Genomic DNA, 21,576 nt, shown 5'->3' with positions numbered 1-21,576 from the left:
CAGAATCAGCTTCCCATGGTTTTAGAAAAGATACGATAGTAGGATCTCTGCATTAATGTGTTATATTTTAAAGAACTTTCCAATTCTAATCAGGGACTATCCTATAACAGTGAAAGTTTAACCCAGTGTAGCTCAAACTGTGATTTGAGAGTTATATGATAATTATTAAATCTTGTATCTTTATATTATTACTAATCTTAATATACTTTTACCAATTACAGACATTTTATTTTTAACTTTTCTTGCAAATGCAATTTACACTGAATTAAATGTACCTAAAGGTTGGTAAGAAAAGATTAGTATGTATTCTGTGTTTAAAAAGTACATGAGACTTGGGCTTTCACTCATAAGTTGTATCTGGTATGGACATGCTTTCCTAGTCCAACAAAATAGAACACTATGAAATATATAAAATGTTTGTTTTAGACACTGGCCAACAGGCAGCACAGGACTGTGATCCCCAGAGAAATGTGACAAATAACTTAACTACTATAATCATTGAGCTTTCTGCTTGGAAGCAGGATGCAGATTGTAGAGTAGGAAGAGAGAACCCAAGCAGAGCCTTGTTTGGCTGTGTGGACGAGGCCGACAAGAGAGCGCAAGAAGACGAAATCAGCAGGATTTTTAGAGGAAGAATACTGGAAAGGTTGGACATATACAAAGAACAAACTCCAGAAATCGGATTAGGGGTCCACTTAAGTACTGGGCTGAATACAAGTCTGTGTGTGTATAGGGTAAAAATCTGTAAGACAGAAAAAAGAGCAACTGTTGGGAAGCTATGAAATGAACACTTTCCAGAGCTCACATAGGGCTGAGAGGCACTTGAATTTCTGCTGAGCAAATGGGAAAGATTTCACTGAGCACTTGAAGCATTCCACAGAGATGTTCAAAGAGTCATCATGCATTAGTAGTAGGGCTGAACTGTCCTAGAGCAAATGCTACCCTAGAGCTTCCTTAACAAAGCTTAAAAATAAGCCTTGAAAAGATGAAACTGATATGCAAGTATCTTAATATTTTGCCAAGACAAATATCAACATTCTTTAAAGGAAAACAACAATGTCCAACTGCTCACATTAATTCATAATATCTGACATCTAATTTAAAAAGTACATATATGAAAAAGCAGGAAAGTATCACCCATACCAGGATTAAAAGAGTGAATGAGAATAAACCATAAATAATAGAAGTGATAGACTTAGCAGAAAAGAATTTTCAAGGGTTTATATGAAAACGCAAGCTGAAAGACTATACACTTAAAGCTACAAAACACCGCTGCTGAAAGAAGTGAAATTAAACTCAAATAAATGGAAACACATCCCATGTTCATTTATTGGAACAATTAATATTGTTAAAATGGCCATATTACTCAAAGAGATCTACAGATTCAGTGCAATCCCTATCAAAATCCCAATGGCATATTTAACAGAAATAGAAAATGCAGTTCTAAAATGTACATAGAACTACAAAAGACTTCAAATAGCCCAGCCAATTTGGAGCAAGAGGAGTAAAACTGGAGGCATGACATTTCCCGACTTCAAAATATATTATGGTAATTACCGCAGTATGGTGCTAACATAAAAACAGATAGGATAGATCAGTAGTCAGAGTGATCAATCAAAAAAGAGAGAAGACACAAATTACAAATATAAGAAACTAATAAAGAGACATTACTACAGACCCTATTGATATTAAAAGGGTGACAAGGAAATAATGTGAAAAAAAACTTCATGCCCATAAATTTGACAACTTGGATGAAATAAATCAATCCCTTGAAAGATACAAATTTCAGAACTTATTTAAGAGGAAATTGAAATCTAATTAGTTTTATATCTATTAAGGAAATTGAATATGGAGTTTTAAATCGTCCAAAAAAGAAAAGAAGGAAGGAAGAAAGGAAGGAAGAAAGTGGGTGGGAAGGGAGGGAGGAAAGAAAAGAGAGAAAGGAATGAAAAGGAAAAAAAAGAAAAGAAAGAAAGAAAGTGAAAAGATAAGCTCCAAGCTCTGGTAGCTGTGCTGGAAAATTCGACCAAACATTTAAGGAAGAACTTATACAAATTTCCACCAAATCTTTCAGAATATGCCAACCCCCCTGCCCCCCGTAAAAACCTCAATCCGTATTTTTACTTCATTAAAAAATTACCTCAAAGTGGACCATAGACCCAAATCTATAACCCCAAACAATAAGATTTGTAGAATAAAAAGGAGAAATTTTGTTACCTTAGTTTATACAAATATTTATTAGATACTATTCCAAAAGCACGATCCATAAAGAAATATTTGATAAATTGGGCTTCATAAAATGAAGAACTTCACAAAACAATGTTAAGGGAATGAAAAGACAAAACCACAGACTGGAAGATAATGTCTATAAAGTACATATTATACAAGCAATTTTTATCTAGAATATATAAAGAACTATATCTAAACAGTAAGACAGCAGCTTGTTTTTAAAAATGGGCAAAGGAATTGACCAGATGTATGTGTGCGCATGTGTTAAATAAGCATACAAAAAGCTATTCGACATCATTAGTCCATTAGGGAAATGCAAATTAAAACTATGAAAAACCACTATACACTTTTTAGAATGTCTAAAATAAAAACAACTGACATTACAAAGTGTTATCAAGCATGCAGCACAACTCGAACTTTTGCACATTGCTGGTGAGAACGCAAAATGGTACAGCCACTTTGGAAAATGTTTGGCAGTTTCTTATAAAGTTATCTAGATACTTTCATACATCCAGAGAAGTAAAAACTTACATTCAGACAAAACTCTCTAAGTGAACATTTCTAGCAGCTTTATTTGTAATAGTCAAAATCAGGAACTAACTCAAATGCCCCTTAACTGAGCAACGGATATATATAGTGTGATACATCCACATAATGCAGTGGACCACCCCTCAGCAATGAAAAGCAACAGCATGAGCAAATCTCAGATTCATTATGTTAAGTGAAAAAAAATGCCTGATTCAAAATTATGAATTGTATGATAACATCTATATGACATTCTTGAAAAGACCAGATTATAGGGGCAGAAAACAGTTCAGTGGTTTCTAGGGACTGAGGCTCAGGGGAAAAGTTGACTGCAAATGATCACGGAAAAATTTTTTGGATAATGGAAATGTCCTATATCTTGACTGTGTTTGTGTATACTGTATATATGCCATGTGGTTATCGTATACATTTTTCAAAACTTGCAGAACTATTCACTAAAAATATGCCTTTTATTGTATGTTAATTATATACCTTAATAATTTATAACAGTGTGGAAGATAAATTTAGCAAATGTGTCTCAGACCTGTACACTGAAAATACAAAATGTTTTCAGAAATCTTTACAATTAACTAATGAATAGGGTAATATACATTGTTCATAACACAATAGAAGTCTCCACATTGTTAAGATACAGGTCTCCCCAAACTGATCTATGTTTCAGTGGAATGTCATTGGGAATCAGCAGATTTTTTTTTCCACAGCGGACTTTTTTTGGACAGAAATTGATAAAATGACTGTAAAATGTATGTGGAAATTCAGAAGACCTATAATAACGAAAACAGTCTTGAAAGGAAAAGGATGGAGGGCTTACACTACCTCAATTCAAGGCTTCGTACTAAGCTCCAATAAGTATAATGTGGTATTGGCATAAGGGTAGACATGTAGAGTAAATATAAACTTACCATGTGACTCAGAAATTATGTCCCTTGGTACTCATAAGATGAAAAAACATGCTCACTTAAAAACTTGCACAGAATGTTCATAGCATTTTTATTTGCAATAGCCACAACTGAATAAAAATCAAATGTTCATCAGTGGATTAATAGATAAACAATTATCCTAGATCCATGTAATAAAATACAAATAACTAATAAAAAGAGGTGAATCTCAAATGCAGTGTGTATAGTCCTGACCAGGTAGCACAGTTGGTTGGAGCAGCAAATGCAGTGTGTATAAATGAGTCTCAAAAACATCATAGCAAAAGAAAGCAGCCAGAGAAGAGTACAAAGGAACACTGTATGACTCCATTTGTATGAAATTCTATAGCAGGTGAGCTAATCTATGGTGACAGAAAGTAGATCTGTGCCTAGAGTCACAATTGTTGGTGGCATCGACTACAAGAGGACAAAGTAAATTGTTGGGGGGGCAGTTTGATGAAAATGTTTTATGGCTTGATTGTGATTTTGGTTGCATAATTATTGATGCTTGTCAGAACTCATGGATTAGTAAGTTAGGACCATTTTATTTTGCATAAAGGTACTTCAATGAAGTTGTTTTTTAAAATAGTACCTAAACTATTCAGTGTTTTTAAGTTGGGAAAAAATGGTATTTTAGATTTCCCTTTCTTCCCTTGTATTCTAATAATATTATTGGAGAAATCAACAAAAATAGGAAATTTTTAAAAAATTACTACAGAGGAAGCAGTGACATCATTTCAGCGCTTTATTTTAAGGAAGCCAACTTTACTAAGTGATATGTAGACATAGTTTTAAGTCTGGTCATCAGCAGGTTCTTAAGAGTAAGAATATGTTCTGAATATGATTTTAATTCATACAGAACATATCACACTTTATTAACAAGAAAAGAGCAACTCACAATATATTCTATTTATCCTCCAAAGATATATTCTAGACATTTGTCCTCAACAGAGGCCCCTTAAAAATCTACCTTTTTTGACATGTGTCAGAACCATCACCAATTTTAGGAATAAGAAAGACAATTTTCTCTCGACTTACGACCTTTTCTTACTATATTACACATATTAACTTGTAAAAAGTCTTTAATAATTTTGTGAAAAAGTCATAGATTAGAAAAGAGCCCATTTTACATACCAGGTTTGCCTAGATTATTTGATGGCTTGTTTTAATTAAAATACCCAATGCTGGAGCAGATGGACCTTAAAGAGCAAGTCGTGAAGTTGCAGATTGACAGTTTTAGAATCATTTTTAAAGTTGCTTTCAGATCCTTAATGATGTTCCTACTTTCTGATTAAATAATTTTTCTACTTTAAAAACAGAATTTATCAATTAGGGTAATGATTTAAATGTAGGGCCTTTTCCTGAATTAGAAGGTGGCAAGGAAATGCAGGCAGTAATATTAATTAATGGTAGTATAATGATAGTGATTGTCACTCCTAATTTTTCTAGGTGAGTTTTTCTAGCTGAGGTATCTTTCATTTATTTTTCATTTTATGCATACAGACAGGAGATAGTCCTTGAGTGATAAACTCTTAGGTTTATCCCTGTAAGGAAAATATAAACTAGGTATTAAAAACAAATTGACTTTTAAGTGTTGTACTTTTTTATTTAACCTAGATTGCATGAAAACTAAGTGCAATGTAAGGGCAGTTACAGAAGGACAGTTGGGTTGTCCCTTCCAGCGTTTTCCTGCATCAGAGGATCTAGATAACACTACTGCCCACACAGAGCACAAGCTAAGAGATGTATTGAGTCATCTCTTATTTTTGAACATGCCAAAATGGACTGACCTTTCTTTGGCAAACAAATTCAACAGTATGTGTAACAGAATTGCACTAAACTGACTCATTTTCATACTATTGGATTGCTAAACGTGATATGAAAATGTGAATCTTATTTCTACCCATTATATTTTTTAACCAATGTATAGCCAAAAATTTCTTCATATTTTATCTGATATTCTCCTGTTTTCTGGCCCTCTAATTAGACCATTTGGTCATTGTTGCTCTTACGATAACGTGATTTCTTTCCTTCTGACTTGGAGTCATGTCAATATCAATTTTGCCACATTTTTATTTTTAATTTCTATATATTTTGAACTTTTCTAATTAGCTTGTATTTGTGTCCTAGTTTTTATTTATTTCATTTTTATTTTAAATTTAGGAGGATTTTGACATTTAACCTCTTATGATATTTGTATTTTGCAGTTCCCTGAATGTGGTTTCTATGGAATGTATGATAAGATCCTGCTTTTTCGCCATGACCCTACCTCTGAAAACATCCTTCAGCTGGTGAAAACGGCTAGTGATATCCAGGAAGGCGACCTGATTGAAGTTGTCTTATCAGGTAGTATATATTTTTTTCTCTTTTCATAAATTAATAATTAGTATTTGAAGAATTCTTGCACATAAGTTTTTAAGACAACATAAAAGAAGGGGAAGGGTCAAATCAAAGAACATGAATAAAGGACCCACAGACGAAGTCAAAGTGGGGAAGGATTGAGGGTGGGAGGGACAGGGGAAAGTGGTGGCGGAAAAATGGAGACAAATATATTTGAACAATAAAAAAAATTTAAAAAATAATTTATAAATTGTAAAAAAAAAGAAAACATACATTAAACTTGGTCCCAAAAGGAGATTTTAGGGATTTGCCTACAGGTACTTTCAAAATTATTTTGGAAGAGCAAAATGTTTCCTTTGAATTGGCTGTTTCCACACCCAGTATTGTCCCAATCACTTATCCCAACTTCATGCTCTCTGCAGCCCCTAACGACACACATGCATACCTTCTTTCATTGTCTTGAATCATTTGGACAGCAGCAAAAGCAAACAAAAAACTTTCCAACAGCAAAGCTAAGACATGTCAGCCCCCTAAATGTAATGAGTATCTGGAAGGGCGAGGAAACCATTGCTTTAGTTGAGTCAACCAACCAATAGTCATGAACCAAAACCAAGTTGAAAACCAGAGCTCATGGTTAGAGTGGGTCAGGCCAATGCCACGTGACATTAACTAACTGCTCCCTGAGAAATGAGTGCCTCTCCCTCTGCCCAAATTTACATACCTCGTATAGGATTTAGAATTTAGGACTGTGCCTATGAATGTGTAAATAAAAAATAGATGCATTTAATTAATTTTTTAAAAAGTACCAGAGAATAGCTGTAGGAGGGATCCTTTGAACTGTCAGTGCAATACTCTGAAGCGGTTCAGATTTTTATTGTTTATTTTTGTTAAGATTAGTCATTGAGAAACTCGGATTGCCCTGACGAGATATTAGTGCCTGTGTTGTGGGCAGGATTGTATTGCATTCTAATTTGAGGCAGGACAGATGATCGCTGCTAAGACACTTCAGAACATGGGTGTAAGGGAGCTCAGATCACACACTCATTTCCGAACCAGTCCCTAGAGGGGATGGAGTACCGTTATTGGCCAGAGAAATAACACTGTTTCCTGGAGGTGTGCTTAAGGAACAGCTACATTCAAACTGCAGTGAGGATAGGGGGGCAAAACCCTGGGTGTCCCCTCTGTTGCCTTTTCTGGAAATGCCAGAACACAAACATATTGTGGCAATTTCCCTGTTAAACACTATGATTTTACTGTGAAAATTCATTTATCCAAATTTCTGTTTTTCTTCATTAAAAATTATATTTTTCTATGCAGTTTGACATAAACGTAATTGGATTCTTTTTATATTTAACCCACATCCTACAAATAGGAACATTTTTCTGACAAAGGAGAACAATTTCATTGTGAGGAAGGTCAAATACTCTTGTCCTTTTCCTCATCAGGAATTTTCTCTTGCTGATGTCATTTTCTGCTGAGGCCTTTCATCATCTGTTAGTACTAAACAGACTGCCCCTGGGTAATTTGCTGGTTTTTCCTCCCTTTTCCATTTTGACAAACATGACTTGTGTAAGCTAGTGCATTTAGACCCAGTAAGCCAGGAAAAGATTGCTCATGGTGGATGAGTTCTGTTATGGACAAACAAAAAAATAACTCCCTGGTAGTTTCCCACCATACACACTCCTACCACTGTCAAATTTTCTTTGTCTGTTAAGCAGAGGATTAGCATTGTTACTATCGTTATGAAGTACGAAAACACTGCAAATGGAAATTTCTGTCACTAAAGCCAAAGTCAAGTTCAAACATATTGCACTGAAATGTAAAATAAAGTTCGTGGAATTTATCTGAAGTCTTCTTCATGATGGGTCTCTATCAAAGCTAGGTAATTCAGCCATAGCAAAGCATTAATAGCAGGGCTGCATCCATAGTAACCAACTCTTAGTTTTTGTCTTTTGGGCTTTTTTTTTTGTGCTTGATCTCTAATGTGTGTGTGTCTGTCCCTCTTATAGGTAATTAAGTGAAAAATAGACAAAGACTACAAGAATTTCTCAAAATCAAATTTTAAAAGTCTTAGAGCTAAATGTTGAATCTTTTTACTAATGGTAAAAATCCATAGTTTTCTTGCATTTTTGCAACAGATTATGCTGCATTATTTATAGCTTGCAAAATGCTGTTTCTATATGTGGTTATTTGCTTCTAACTATCTAGAGATGGAAGCCTCTTTCGAAAGTTAGTGCTGTTAGCCCAGACAGAGGAGGTGTGACCTATTCTCAGACAGTGACAGCTGAAAATAAGGTAGAGAAATCAACAAATATTTGAGAAGTAAAATTATAGACATATAATAACCATTTGGACATAGTTGATGGAGACAGAAAATTAAGGGAACTCAAGGGCACCTACAGCTGCTATCTAAGTGAGGCCACGTTTCCTGCCCCATCTCAGGGTCAAATACTCTTGTCTTTTTCCTCATCAGGAATTTTCTCTTGCTGAGGACATTTTCTGCTGAGACCTTTCCTCATCTGTCAGTACTGAACAGACTGCCCCCCGGGTAATTTGCTGGTTTACCGTTATCTTTTGTTCCATGTGTTTGCCAAAGGATTTGGCCAATCAGCCTGATGGGCTGAAGAACTGATTCTTGGGCTTGTAGTACCAGTGATTTCTTTGTAGTTTTGTACAAGTTGCACAACCTCAGGGATTCACAAATTTTAATTTATTTTTTAATAAAAAAAGAGTTTTATACTGGATGAAAGTGTCATACAGGGCTCATAATAGGTAGATTCCAAATGGTCTGAGACGGTATATTCATTTTCTTTATCCATAGGCCAGGCCACTTCTCTCTCATGGAGGGGAATATTTGAGCCATGGTAAAGAAGGAATTCGGAAGAGGGAAATCTTTGTTTACATAGTATCACAAGCTTTTGGAGCAGCTTACATAAGTAATTCTGTTTCCTACAAAATGACTCTGGGACTAGTGAAATCAGATATCTTAAAAGCTACCGAATATACATTTTAACTTGCCCGCCTCCTGCAGTGAGTAGAGGTAGTACCAGAGCTTGAATTTACGTGGTCAGTCTCTGTTCATACCACTTCGAGTTAGCCCTTTGAGCCTGGACCAGCATCTAGGAATTCCTGAGGATCTGTTCAAAGAATTCCTACTACAGTAAGACAGTTTATCTTTCAGGGAAACATTGATGCTTTTTGTAACAAGCAAACAGGCAATGAGCTACAGGTTCCATTGCCATGACTTTTATTACAGAACCATTTCCCCCTTTTCTCATAAACAATAAATACTTAATATCTATGCAGACTGTTAACAGGTTAAGCAAACCCTGGAGGCCCTTCTCTGTAGAGTTCCAATACAGAATATGAAACAAGAAAGTAACTCTTCCCCCTGCTTAAACAGGATCTCATCGTACAGTTTCACAATTCTGATCAAAATTGGAACAGCATCTTAGGGTCACTATATTGAAGAGATCCTTATGACCAGGTTTTTCTATTAGTAAGAGTCAGTGCCTAAACCATAAGCCAGAAAAAATATATGGTAACAAAATTCTAGCAGGGTCCTCCTTCATTTATAGTAAGTATGAACTATTGCTTTACCTGGCATTCTGCCAGTTATATCCATTTCTCTCAGAAACGGTACATTACTTAGTAGTGTTTTATCCCCCTCAGATATATAGTGGAAGGGGAAAAGTTTGAAAGTTACACATTAGATCACTGCATTATTTGGTGGCTTTTAAGAAAGCAGAATTAATCATGGGAGGCACTTCCTCAGCCCTGATACCACTTGGGTAATTTAGGTTGTAAGAGACCTGGCCTCTAGGACTCAATTTATATTTCTTGGTAGTTGTTCTTGGACATCTAAATATGTCAGGCTGAGTGCTGCCAATTCCTGTCCAACTTCAGTTGCAATTGTCTGTAGGGGCGGTTTTGTAACAATGGAAAATTTAAACGCAAGATTACAGGTCATTACACTTTTCTTCTAAGTATGGTTTATGTTAAGTGTGTCTTCAACATTTCCCTCTTATCATTGTTAATTTTAATTCTTTTTGTCCTTAGCTTTTAAGTAAACCTGGTTTTAATTTCTTTGTACCACACTAAACCATTTTCATAGAAAAATGAATGTAAAGAGCAGGCAGGTTGGAATGTTTCCAGAGACTTCCCACCTTCCCCCATTTGCGATTTCAGTGGGGACACAGAGCTTGGAGCATTCCTTCGTTACTTCAATAGTTTTCTCCGTTATTTGTCTCTTGGTAGAGTGGGTTCTCCGGGGAGACATGGCACAGCAGTGCGCGCTTCTCTGCCTTTTTTTACCCAAGCATCCCTAAGTGTCAAGGCAGAGAGATGACGTTCTCCTAGGTAACATGGGGCATAAGACAAACCCTGAAGAGAAAAGCTTTGTAAAGAAAGTTATTTAATTCAAAAATTTTATGCCCATTCGACATTCTGCTGTGTTATATTTCTCTTGCTTAATTTTGAATAAATACTGTTTTTCCCATGCTGCTTTTTAATAATAAAACCTATAATGATGATGATGAAGATCATATAGCATTTATGATGTGTTAGGCACTAAGTACTTTTATGTTTATTAACTCGGAAATATGGCTCATATTTTTATGGCATATGTTCACAAAATTTCAGTTTGATAAATAGTGAACGTCCAGGCAAGGACTTGGGTCCGAGTCCCAGACCTGTCATTTATTTCTTACAATGTTTGGCAAGACATTTCATTTCCCTGAGCTTTGATCCATCACCTGTCAAATAGCAATAACAATATCAGCAAAGTAAGGTTAGACTATAGATTTAATAAGACTAAATATAAAACATTTCATAAAATGACTGGCAAATATAAAATAGTCGACTCTCTTGCTTTGCCTCCCTCCCACTGGGCTGTACATTTCTTGAAACAGAAACCATTTATTTTTATCTTGAACCCCGAGGCCCTGGCAGAGTGCATGCACTCAATATCTGTTTGTTGAGTGAATGAATGAACACTTGAATTAACAAAAAGTGCACAAGCCAACAAACAAACAAATGAGTAAATTGATACTCTATATATGATACTCAAAAGTTACCACTGTTCTGTAGGAATTGAATTTTAATGTTTGGAATTGGCTCTCCTTGGCCTATTCTATTAGTAATGTCAATATTATCTCTGACTAATCCTTTTTTTCTGGATTCTTACTACCTTCTACATATTTTCAAAAACTAATTATTTTTTAGATATTACTTATTTTTAGAAATCCAGTTCTGCTTTCAAAACATTGCTGGGTCTTTCACATTTCTCACGTGAAATGAGACCTAATTCATAGAATACCAGTTGTTTCCCTTTCTAATCAGTGTATTACTATTCTTTATTATGCTCATCACCATGACCAAGTAACCCCATTTGCTACCAAACTCAATTCACTTAAAAAAATTCCCAACCATTCCTCTCTTATCCAAATTTTTCTTGCTTTCTTTCTAAAATGTATGCAGCAGTCACTCTTTTGAGGATGTTAGCATTTCTCTTCATCAGGGATCTTGACCTGTAATTTTCTTTTTTTGTAGTGTCTTTATCTGATTTCAGAATTAGGATGATGCTGGTCTTGTAAAATGAGCGTGGGAGCTTTCCCTCCTCTTGTATTTTTTGAAATACTTTGAGAAGGAGAGCTGTTAGTTCTTCTTGGAATGTTTGGGAGTTTTTGTTTTTTTTTAATTACTGCTTCAATTTCACTAGGTGTAATCTGTCTATTCAGATTCTCTGATTCTTCCTGATGTAGTTTTGGCAGTTCATATGTTTCTAGGAATTTATCCACTTCATCTAGGTTTTCCAGTTTGTTGGCATATAGTTGTTCATAATATTTTTTTACAATCCTTTGTATTTCTTTGGTGTCAGTCGTTATTTTCTCCTCTTTCATTTATGATTTTGTTAATTTGGGTCCTCTCTCTTTTTTCCTTGGTGAATCTGGTTAAAGGTTTGTCAATCTTGCTTATCTTTTCAAAGAACCAGCTCTTGGATTCATTGATTGATGCTCTCCCTGACCCCCGGTATCCTCCCAGTCCTAATCTCACTTGCTTTCATCAATTACCTGTTGTTTTCCTCCTCTGGACCTTAGTGTTCCGTACCTGCATTAGGGCTCAGACAGGTGACCCTGAGCCTAGTCGCCGGCTCTGACCTTTCTATTTCAGTGTCTGGAAGAAACAAGGACTGATATCTTGAGATGGCGACCGACCTTTCCTGCTGCTCCCTCTCCGCTCTTGCTCCTCACATTGGAGCTCTGTAGCTTTATCTGTCTAGCAGAACAGCTGTCCATGCCTAAGGGTCAGCTGGCAAGATCTATAGGAAAAGCTGCGTCATATGCTCCAAAACTGGAATGTCAGCCTCTGTACATCTCTGTGCATGTACATACACAGAAAGGACATATCATGCCCCTCTGTTCACACAGAATTAGCCAAAGGCCTAGTCCATCACCATCTGGCAAGTGGCTATCTAAGCCAGAAATCATATTTTTTCCATTCTTTCTCCTTTCATCTATTACTTCTCTAATTAAGGACGGTATTTACAGCTCATCTAGATAAACAGGAAAAGAACACAGGGGCAATGCAAACCACACAAAAGGGGCTTTTCTCTGTATTCTCTGGTCTCTGTGTAATCAAAAATTCCTTATATAGGCTTCTTAAGGTGGAAATTTAACTCATGTATATAAATCTTACCATGCTACACCCTTAGTGGCACAACAGAATCTCAGAGGACTTTGCCTATTCAGAATCCTAGAAAATGTAGGGAGGTGTTAGTTTGTTCTTTTCGCCTTTTTACATGAATTATTTTATGAAACACACACAAGTCTTAATCCACCTTATGTATCAGATTTAACTCTGAATAATTTGAGCCTCCTTTCCAAAGATCTCCAACTCAAAAACAAAGATTTTGACACATCAGAGATACCTAAATAGATGTTATAGAATCTGACCAGAAAATTTTTAAACAATGATTTAGGCAAAAATAGTATCCTGTAAAACAAATTTCCTTGGCTTGGTTCTGTACAGAGGTGATTTTTTTTTGTTTGTTTGTTTTTTTCAAGTCAGAACCTTTGAAAAAATTACTAGTTTGCTGCTGAGTTGGACAGCATAAAATTCTTGTCTTGTAGGCTCAAACTAGAGATTAAAACTGTTGGGATTTTATTTTGTCCATCTGTTAAAAATAGGAATTCTATTCATGAGAATCAGCTTAGAGATTTACAGTCCAAACTATTTCTCTAGTTCTGCCCTGTCACATGTGGTGGCTACTAACTGTTTGGCTATTTAAATTAAATTAACTAAAATCAAGTAAAATTAAAATGCAATTTCTCAGTCACACTTATTGCATTTCAGGTGTTTAATAGACACAATGGCTGACAGCTGCCATAATAATGTAGAAGATTTTCCTCAAAAAAAGTTCTGTTGGACAGAGCAATCCAATAAACCAAATTTTACTGTTGAAGATCTGTAATATGTTGTTTGTGTACGTGCAGGCGTGCACGCGGACATACATGCACACTCCACCTGCAGAAATGTTTTAACTGAAGCGTTCTTTGATATGACAAGTTGAGGGATGTTACAAATAACACATTTTGGTAGCATATTTTTACCAAAATTTCTTGGGAGAAATTGTCCACTATATCATCTTATGTCCTTTTTTATAAGACACATTCCTCTGATTTAATACCTCAGACAGCTTTGTTCTATGAATAATGTTTCTCTTTTGACATCTAAGTATTCTTCCTGCTTTAACCTTGGCCTCCCAAATTTAAATTCACACACCACCTTATCATAATAGTACAATACTGCATCACCTTTACTATCCTAATTCATTGTATTTGACACAATATGCAATTTTCCCAGGGTTTCTTAATATATCTTATTTCACTGTTTGATACACAGAACTCTCTACTGGTTAAAAGCACCAACTCTGGAACCAAGCTGCCTAAGTTCAGTTCCTAGTTGCTTATTTATTAGTTATGTGACATTGGGAAAGCTATTTAGTGTTTTGGTGCCAGTTTTCTCAACTTCAAATTGAGGATTGACTATGATAATGATGTAAAGCATCTAACACATTATCTAGGACATAAGGATCTTGTCAAATCATTTTAGGAAGGAAAAGGACAGGAGAAGTAGATTGAAGAAAATTTAAAAAATCTGTCTTTAAGAATAACACTGCATCATGATATGGTACGTAGACAACTTGTACAATTTATGAATGGCTTCATTTCTTGGTTTTATCTCACATTTTTCCAAAGGATCTATGTAGTGCTTACAAAAACCTATGAAATATTTTTTAAAAAGTGATTGACAATGGATGTTGTCCCGGCTAGAAAGTATAACATGGAATTAGGAATGTGAATTCTAGAATCGTTATTTAAAAACAGTCATATAACTTTATCCTCATATTTCATTTGCTGCTTTGAATCAGAGGGAAACTTGCTTTTATTTAACTTTTTTAGTTAAAGATTGAGGCTTTCGTTACTTACAAAAACAGAAGAGTGGGTAGTAGGGAAAAAGCAGTAGTCTCTGCTACAGAATATATATTTCCATCTTAACTGATAAAAGACTCATGTAAGATTTTTCTTTATATTGGTTAGAATTTATTTACAGATAAATTTACTTTAGATAATTAAAACAGAAACAGATTTAGTTCAAAATGTTAGTTGATCAGTATGCTTTCTTAATGTATAGTAAACCATGAAATCAATCAGAAGAGACGTACCCAGGAGAGATGTCCAATCGCATTGTGAGATTGTTCTAGCTGAAATCCCTCTTAACACCCCTACAGTCACAGACGTTAGAAACTCCACCAAGATGCTTCAGAAAAAATCAAATGACTACCTGACTTTCCTCTCCAGAGGAGTCATTCAGACTCTTCCCATCTTTGCTAATTCTTTTTCTTGTTTTTATTAAAAATTTTTATTGTTATTCTATTACTGTTGTCCCAATTTTCCCCCTTTGCCCTCCTCAGCCTAGTCCACCCTCCCCCCTGCCGCTCCCTCATTCTACCACCCCACACCGTTATCCGTGTCCATGGGTCATTCGTACATGTTCTTTGACCAGTCCCTTCCCTTTCTTTCCATCATTATCTCCATTCCCTCCCCACCACGGTTGCTATCAGTGTGTTCCGTTTTTCCATGCCTCTGGTTCTATTTCTCTCATTAATTTACTTTGTTTATTAGATCCCTCTTATAGTTGAAATCATATAGTATTTGTCTTTTGCTGCCTGGCTTATTTCACATAGCATAATACTCTCCAGTTCTATCCATGCTGTCACAAAAGGCAGGAGTTCCTTCTTTCTTTCTCCTGAGTAGCATTCCATTGTGTACATGTACCACAGTTTTTTGATCCACTCATTTACTGATGGACACTTACGCTATTTCCAACACATGGCTGTTGTAAATAGTGCTGCTATGAACATGGGGTGTATAAGTTCTTTTGAATTGGTGATTTGGGATTCTTAGGGTATATTCCCAGCAGTGGAATTGCTGGGTCAAAAGGCAGTTCCATTTTTAGTTTTTTCAGGAAATTCCATAATGTTTTTCACAGTGGCTGCACCAGTCTGCATTCCCACCAACAGTGCACTAGGGTTCCCTTTTCTCCACAGCCTTGCCAACACTTGCTGTTTGTTGATTTATTAGTGATGCCTGACAGGTGTGAGGTGATATCACATTGAGGTTTTACTCTGCATCTGTCTGATGGCTAGTGATATTGACATTTTTTCATATGTGTGTGGGCCATCTGTATGTTCTTTTTGGAGAACTGTCTATTTACTTTGCCCATTTTTTAAATTAGATTGTTTGTCTTCCTGGTGTTGAGCCATATGAGTTATTGATATATTTTGGAGTTTAAACCCTTGTCCAATATATCATTGGCAGATGCGTTCTCCCATATGGTTGGTTTCCTTTTCATTTTGAAGATGGTTTCTTTAGTTGTGCAGAAGCTTTTTAATTTGATATAGTCCCATTTGCTTATTTTTCCTTTATTTCACTTGCCCTAAATAATATATCAGCAAAACTATATTGCTATGTGGGATATCTGAAATTTTGCTGCCTATGTTTTCCTTTAGGACTTCTATGGTATCATGACTTCGATTTAAGTCTTTTATCCACTTTGAATTTATTCTGGCGTATGCTGTAAATTGGTGGTCTAGTTTCATTTCTTTGCATTTACATGTTAGTTCTCCCAACACCATTTATTGAAGAGGTTATTTTTACTCCACTATATGCTGGTGCCTCCTTCGTCAAATATTAAAGGACCATAGAGACATGGGTTTATTTCTGGGCTCTCTAGTCTGTTCTGTTAATCTATGTGTGTGTTCTTATGCCAGTACCAGACTATTTTGATTACAGTACCGTTGTAATATAGTTTGTTATCAGATATTGTGAACCCTTCTGCTTGATTATTCTTTCCAAAATTGCTGAGGCTATTCGGGGTCTTTTTTGGTTCCACAAAATTTTTGAAATATTTGTTCTAGATGTGTGAAATATGCCATTGGTATTTTAATAGGGATTGTGCTGACTCTATAGGTTGCTTTGAGTAGTATGGACATTTTAATGATGTGAATTCTTCCAATCCTTGAACACAGTATATGCTTCTGTTTATTTGTATCTTCCTCAATTTCTTTCTTCAGCGTTCTGCAATTTTCCAAATACAGGTCTTTTACCTCCTTGGTTAAATTTATTCCTAGGTACTTAATTTTTCTTATTGCTATCATAAATCATATTTTTGTTCTAGTTTTTCTGTCAGATGGTTCATTGTTGCTTTACTAAAATGCCATCAATTTATGAATATTGACTCTTGTATCCTCTGTTTTGCAAAATTCACTTATTAGGTCAAGTAGTTTTTTGGTGGAGGCTATAGGGTTTTCCATGTATACTATCATGTTGTCTGCGAATAATGACAGTTTTATCTCCTCTTTTCCAATTGGGATGCCTTTTATTTCTTTTTCTTGTCCGATTGCTGTGGCTAGAATTTCCAGTACTATGTAGAATAAGAGAGGTGAAAGTGGTTACACTTGTCTTGTTCCTGGTCTTAAGGGGAAAGCTTTTAGTTTTTGCCCATTTAGTATGATGTCAGCATTAGGTTTCTCGTATATGGCTTTATTATGTTGAGGTATGCTCCCTCTATTCCCATTTTGCTGAGTGTTTTTTATCATAAATGGATGCTGGACTTTATCAGATGCTTTTTCAGCATCTATTGATATGACCATGTGATTTTTGTATTTCATTTTGTTCATGTGGTGTATTACATTTATTGATTTGTGAATATTGTACTGTCCTTGCATCCCTGGGATGAATCCCACTTGATAATAGTTTATGATCTTTTTCATGTATTGCTGGATCTGGATGTCCAATATTTTGTTGAGGATTTTAGCATCTATGTTTATCAGAGATATTATCCTGTAGTTTTCTTTCTTTCTTGTGTCTTTACCTGGTTTTGGAATTAGGATAATACTGACCTCATAAAAAGAATTTGAGAGTTTTTAGTCTCTCTGTCATTTAATTCTGCTCTAATGCTGATTATTTCCTTCCTTCTACTTGCTCTGGGCTTTGTTGTTTTTCCTGTGGTTCTTTTAGATGTAGAGTTAGCTTGCTTTTTTTTGAGATTTTTCTGTTTTTTTTAGGTAGACACGTATTGCTATGAACTTCCCTCTCAGGACTGCATTCACTGTTTCCCATAAGTTTGGGGTTGTTGTGTGTTCATTTTCATTTGTTTCCAGATATTTTTCATTTCTTCCTCGATCTCATTAGTAACTCGTTATTTAATAACATGTTATTCAATCTCCTTGTTTGTGAATGTTTTTGAGTTTTTTACTTGAGGTTGGTCTCTAATTTCAAGCCATTGTGATCTGAGAAGATGCTTGATATGATTTCAGTTTTCTTAAATTTGTTGAGGCTTGTTTTGTGTCTTACCATGTGGTCTGTCTTTGAAAATGATCCATGTGCATTTGAGAAGAATATGTATTTTCCTTCTCTGGGATGGAATGTTCTGTAAATATATATTATGTCCATCGATCTAGAGTGTTGTTCAGTGCCACAATATCCTTGTTGATTCTTTGTTTGGAAGATCTATTCATTGTTGACAGTGGGCGATAGAAACTCCTATGATGACTGCATTGCTCTCAATATCTTTCATGAAGCCTTCCAAGATTTTTCTTATATTACTAGGTGCTCTTATGTTGGGTGCATATATGTTTACAAGGGTTATATAATCTTGTTGGACTACTCCCTTAAGTATTATTTAGTGACATTGTTTATCTCTTGTTAGGATCTTTGTTTTGAAGTCTATTTTGTCTGATGTAAGTATTCCTACACAGCTTTTTTTTTCCCATGTCTATTTCTTGGAATATTTTTTTTCCATCACTTTCAACCTGTATAGATCTTTTTTTTTTCCCCTGAACTGGGTTTCTTGTAGACAGCATATATGAAAGTCATGTTTTCCTTTCCATTCAGCTACCCTATGTCTTTTAGTTAGAGCATTTAATCCACTCACATTTAAGGTTGCTAATGATAGGTACTTATCCCTTGTCATTTTTCCACTTTTACCTGTGTTCCTCTCTCTTTCTCTTTTTTTCTTCATCTTCTTAAGCAGTCCCTTTAGCATGTCTTGCAACACTAGTTTGGTGGAGATGTACTCTTTTAGTTTTATTTTTCCTTTGTCTGGGAATCTCCTTATTTTGCCTTTCTTTATTTATGTATTATTATTTTTTTAAATGTTTAAAATTTTTTTATTGTTCAGATAGATTTGTCTCCATTTTCCTGCCACCACTTTCCTGTGCTCCACCCTCAACCTTCTCCCCCATGGGTCCTTATATATGTTCCTTAAATTGACCCTTCCCCTTCTTTTCCCAGTTCCCTTCCATTTTAAATGAGAGCCTTGCTGGGTATAGTAGTCTTGGGTTCAGGGCTTTGCTTTTTCATTACTTAGAACATTTCATGCCATTCTCTTCTGGCTTATAGTTTTTCCATAGAGAAATCTGCTTATAGCCTTATAGGAGCTCCCTTGTATGTTAGTAGCTGTTTCTCCCTTTATGCCTTTAAGATTATCTCTTTGTCTTTAAATTTTGCCATTTTAATTATTAAGTATCTTGGAGTGGTCCTTTTTGGGTTCATCTTAATTGGGACTCTGGGGCTTCCTGAACCTGTGTGACTTTTTCCCTCACCAAATTTGGGAAATTTTCTGTTGTTACTTTTTAAAACAGGCTTTCTATACCTTACTACTTTTCTTTTCCTTCTGGTATCTTTGTGATGCATATTATTATATTTCATGTTGTTCTGCAGCTCCCTTACCCTCTTCATTCTTTTTTAGTCTTTTTTCATTTTGTGGCTCTCTTTGAGTGGGTTTTTCAGCATCTATTGATATGACCATGTGATTTTTGTATTTCATTTTGTTCATGTGGTGTATTACATTTATTGATTTGTGAATATTGTACTGTCCTTGCATCCCTGGGATGAATCCTTGTCCTCTTAAGTCCCTGATTTGACCCTCTGCTTCATCTAGTCTGCATTTAATTCCTTCTAATGTATTCTTCATTTCCTCCTGGCTCTTTTTCATGTTGATGTAGTTCCCAGTAAGTTCTTTGTAGTTTCCATAGAGTTTCTTATAGTTCTCACTCAGCTCCTTGAGCATCCTTGTAAGCATTATTTTGAACTCTATGTCTGATGGATTGCTTGTCTTGAAATAGCCCTCATTCTGAGGATTCCTCCTTTCCTTTTGATCGGGTTTTTTTTCTTTGTCTTCCCACTTTAGGTGACTTTTTGGTTGTTTCTGTTAATTAGATTGATCTTCTTTGACTCCCTCTCTTCATGGGGTGGCCTTCTGTGGTAGGAGACCTATGGAATTCTGTGATGCAGTTTCCTTGATCTTGCGATGCCCTTTTTGCTGTTATGTGGGCTCTCTTGTAATTTGGTTTTGGTTGTTGTTGGGTCATTCTTTGGTGAGTTCTTCCCTCTGCCTGGCTGAGAGTCACACCGCCCAACCCATCTTGTATGCTCTTGTACAGGCACTACCAGGACAAAACAAAACAACCCAGGAAACAAAGCGCACACCCACAAGTAAACCCCCAAACACAACCACACTATCAACAATAAAATGAGCAAATATTAATAATGGTGAAAAGAGATTGATTATTATAAGAATGTACAAATGAATATGAGATGACCAAAGGAATGAAAATGATTTTAGGAGGGTAAAGCAAGGAGAAATAATAAAGAATAGGAATAGAAACAAGGTGAAGAAAGAAAAAATAAAATTTACATATAAATTAAAAAAGGAGGGAAGAAGGCAAAATGGAGTACGAAAATGGAAGAGTATGAGTTAAAATTTTAACTGAAAAAAGGAGCAAAATTGAAGAAAAACATCCACTACAGCAATATCAATGATATATGAGCAAAGATTAGTAACGGCGGAAAGGGAATAAGAAGGAAAAAAGAAAAAAATATTGTGAGATGCCTAAAATAAAGTGAAGTGATTTTCAGAGGATAGAAGAAGAAGAAGAAATTAGAGTGAGGAGTGGAAACCAGGCTAAGAGAGGGAAAAAATAAAGTTAAAAAGAAAGGATAGGGCAGGAGGAAGGCAAAGTAAAATAGGAGCGGTAACAGTATAATTTGAGATTTGAAATTCAAAAATATTAAACATCTAGGAATAAAATCGAATAAGTGCAACTACAACCAACATATCAACAACCAAGTAGCAAAGTTTAATAAAGGTGGAGAGAGAATAAGGATATTATAAGAAAGGGAAAAGGAATGTGAGATGACTAATGGCAAGAAAAATGATTTTGAGAGGCTGGAGGGAGGAGAAATAATAGAGTGCAGAGTAGAAAGAAGGTGTAGAAAGGGAGAAAATAAAACAAAATGCAGTAAGAGAATATAGTAGTAAAATATGAGATTTGAAATAAACTAAAATAAAAATTATAGTGAAATAATAGGAACAAACTTGAAGAAAAAGAAAAAATGTAAAAAACTTTGCAGGTGAAAAAAATAAAAAAAAAATTATGAAGAAGACCACTGTGCAATTCATCTTAGCAGAGTTTAGTGTTTGCCACTGTCTTCTCTTTCTGGATCCACCCCTGGTGATGTCAGAAGGTGTCCTACTCTAGCCCTAGGCAGCCTGTTTGAGACTGCAAGTGATCCACAGTCTATGGCTGTCTCCTTCAGGCTTGGCTGGTCCCCACTCTTCTGCCCTGCCAGCTTTCCATCAGCTCCAGGCCCAGGAGTGGTTCGCCTAATGTCTGAGAGCACTGCTGGTACCACCTCCGCCTGCCTCCATAGGGGGCCTATGGTGCTATCAGGAGGGTGGAATCCCTGGGTCACCCTTGGAGGGGTGCTCTTCAGTCTTCAGGGAAGGTGGTGGGATTGTTTTCCTGGCCCCTTACCACACATCTTGGTCTGTCCCAGATTATTTCCAATAATGTATAGTTTCTGATGAATTCAATGTCTGTTTCCTATGAGGGGCCAATCTGTGCAAAAGGGGCAGGCAGCATTTTTCCTGCTTAGTGCCGACAGTGAGTCTGTATAAAAGCCAAGGGTGGATAGGG

General features: G+C 35.7%; 1 protein-coding gene across 2 annotated transcripts in view; it reads left to right on the top strand.

Annotated features, from left to right (window-relative positions):
• PRKD1 (protein kinase D1) overlaps positions 1–21,576 on the top strand; it is a 316,057-nt gene that overhangs the window by 159,380 nt on the left and 135,101 nt on the right. For both annotated transcript variants that reach the window (XM_054577898.1, XM_054577899.1), the window contains exon 2: positions 5,900–6,038. In XM_054577898.1, coding sequence (XP_054433873.1) covers positions 5,900–6,038 — 139 coding nt within the window. The remainder of the gene's footprint in view (positions 1–5,899; positions 6,039–21,576) is intronic.

Source organism: Pteronotus mesoamericanus, unplaced genomic scaffold (genome assembly GCF_021234165.1).
Source record: "Pteronotus mesoamericanus isolate MK-2021 breed Mesoamerican mustached bat unplaced genomic scaffold, CSHL_Meso_final contig_46, whole genome shotgun sequence".
Classification (NCBI taxonomy): Eukaryota; Metazoa; Chordata; class Mammalia; order Chiroptera; family Mormoopidae; genus Pteronotus; species Pteronotus mesoamericanus.
Note: the sequence above shows the minus strand (reverse complement) of the source record. Positions and strands in the feature narration are given on the sequence as shown.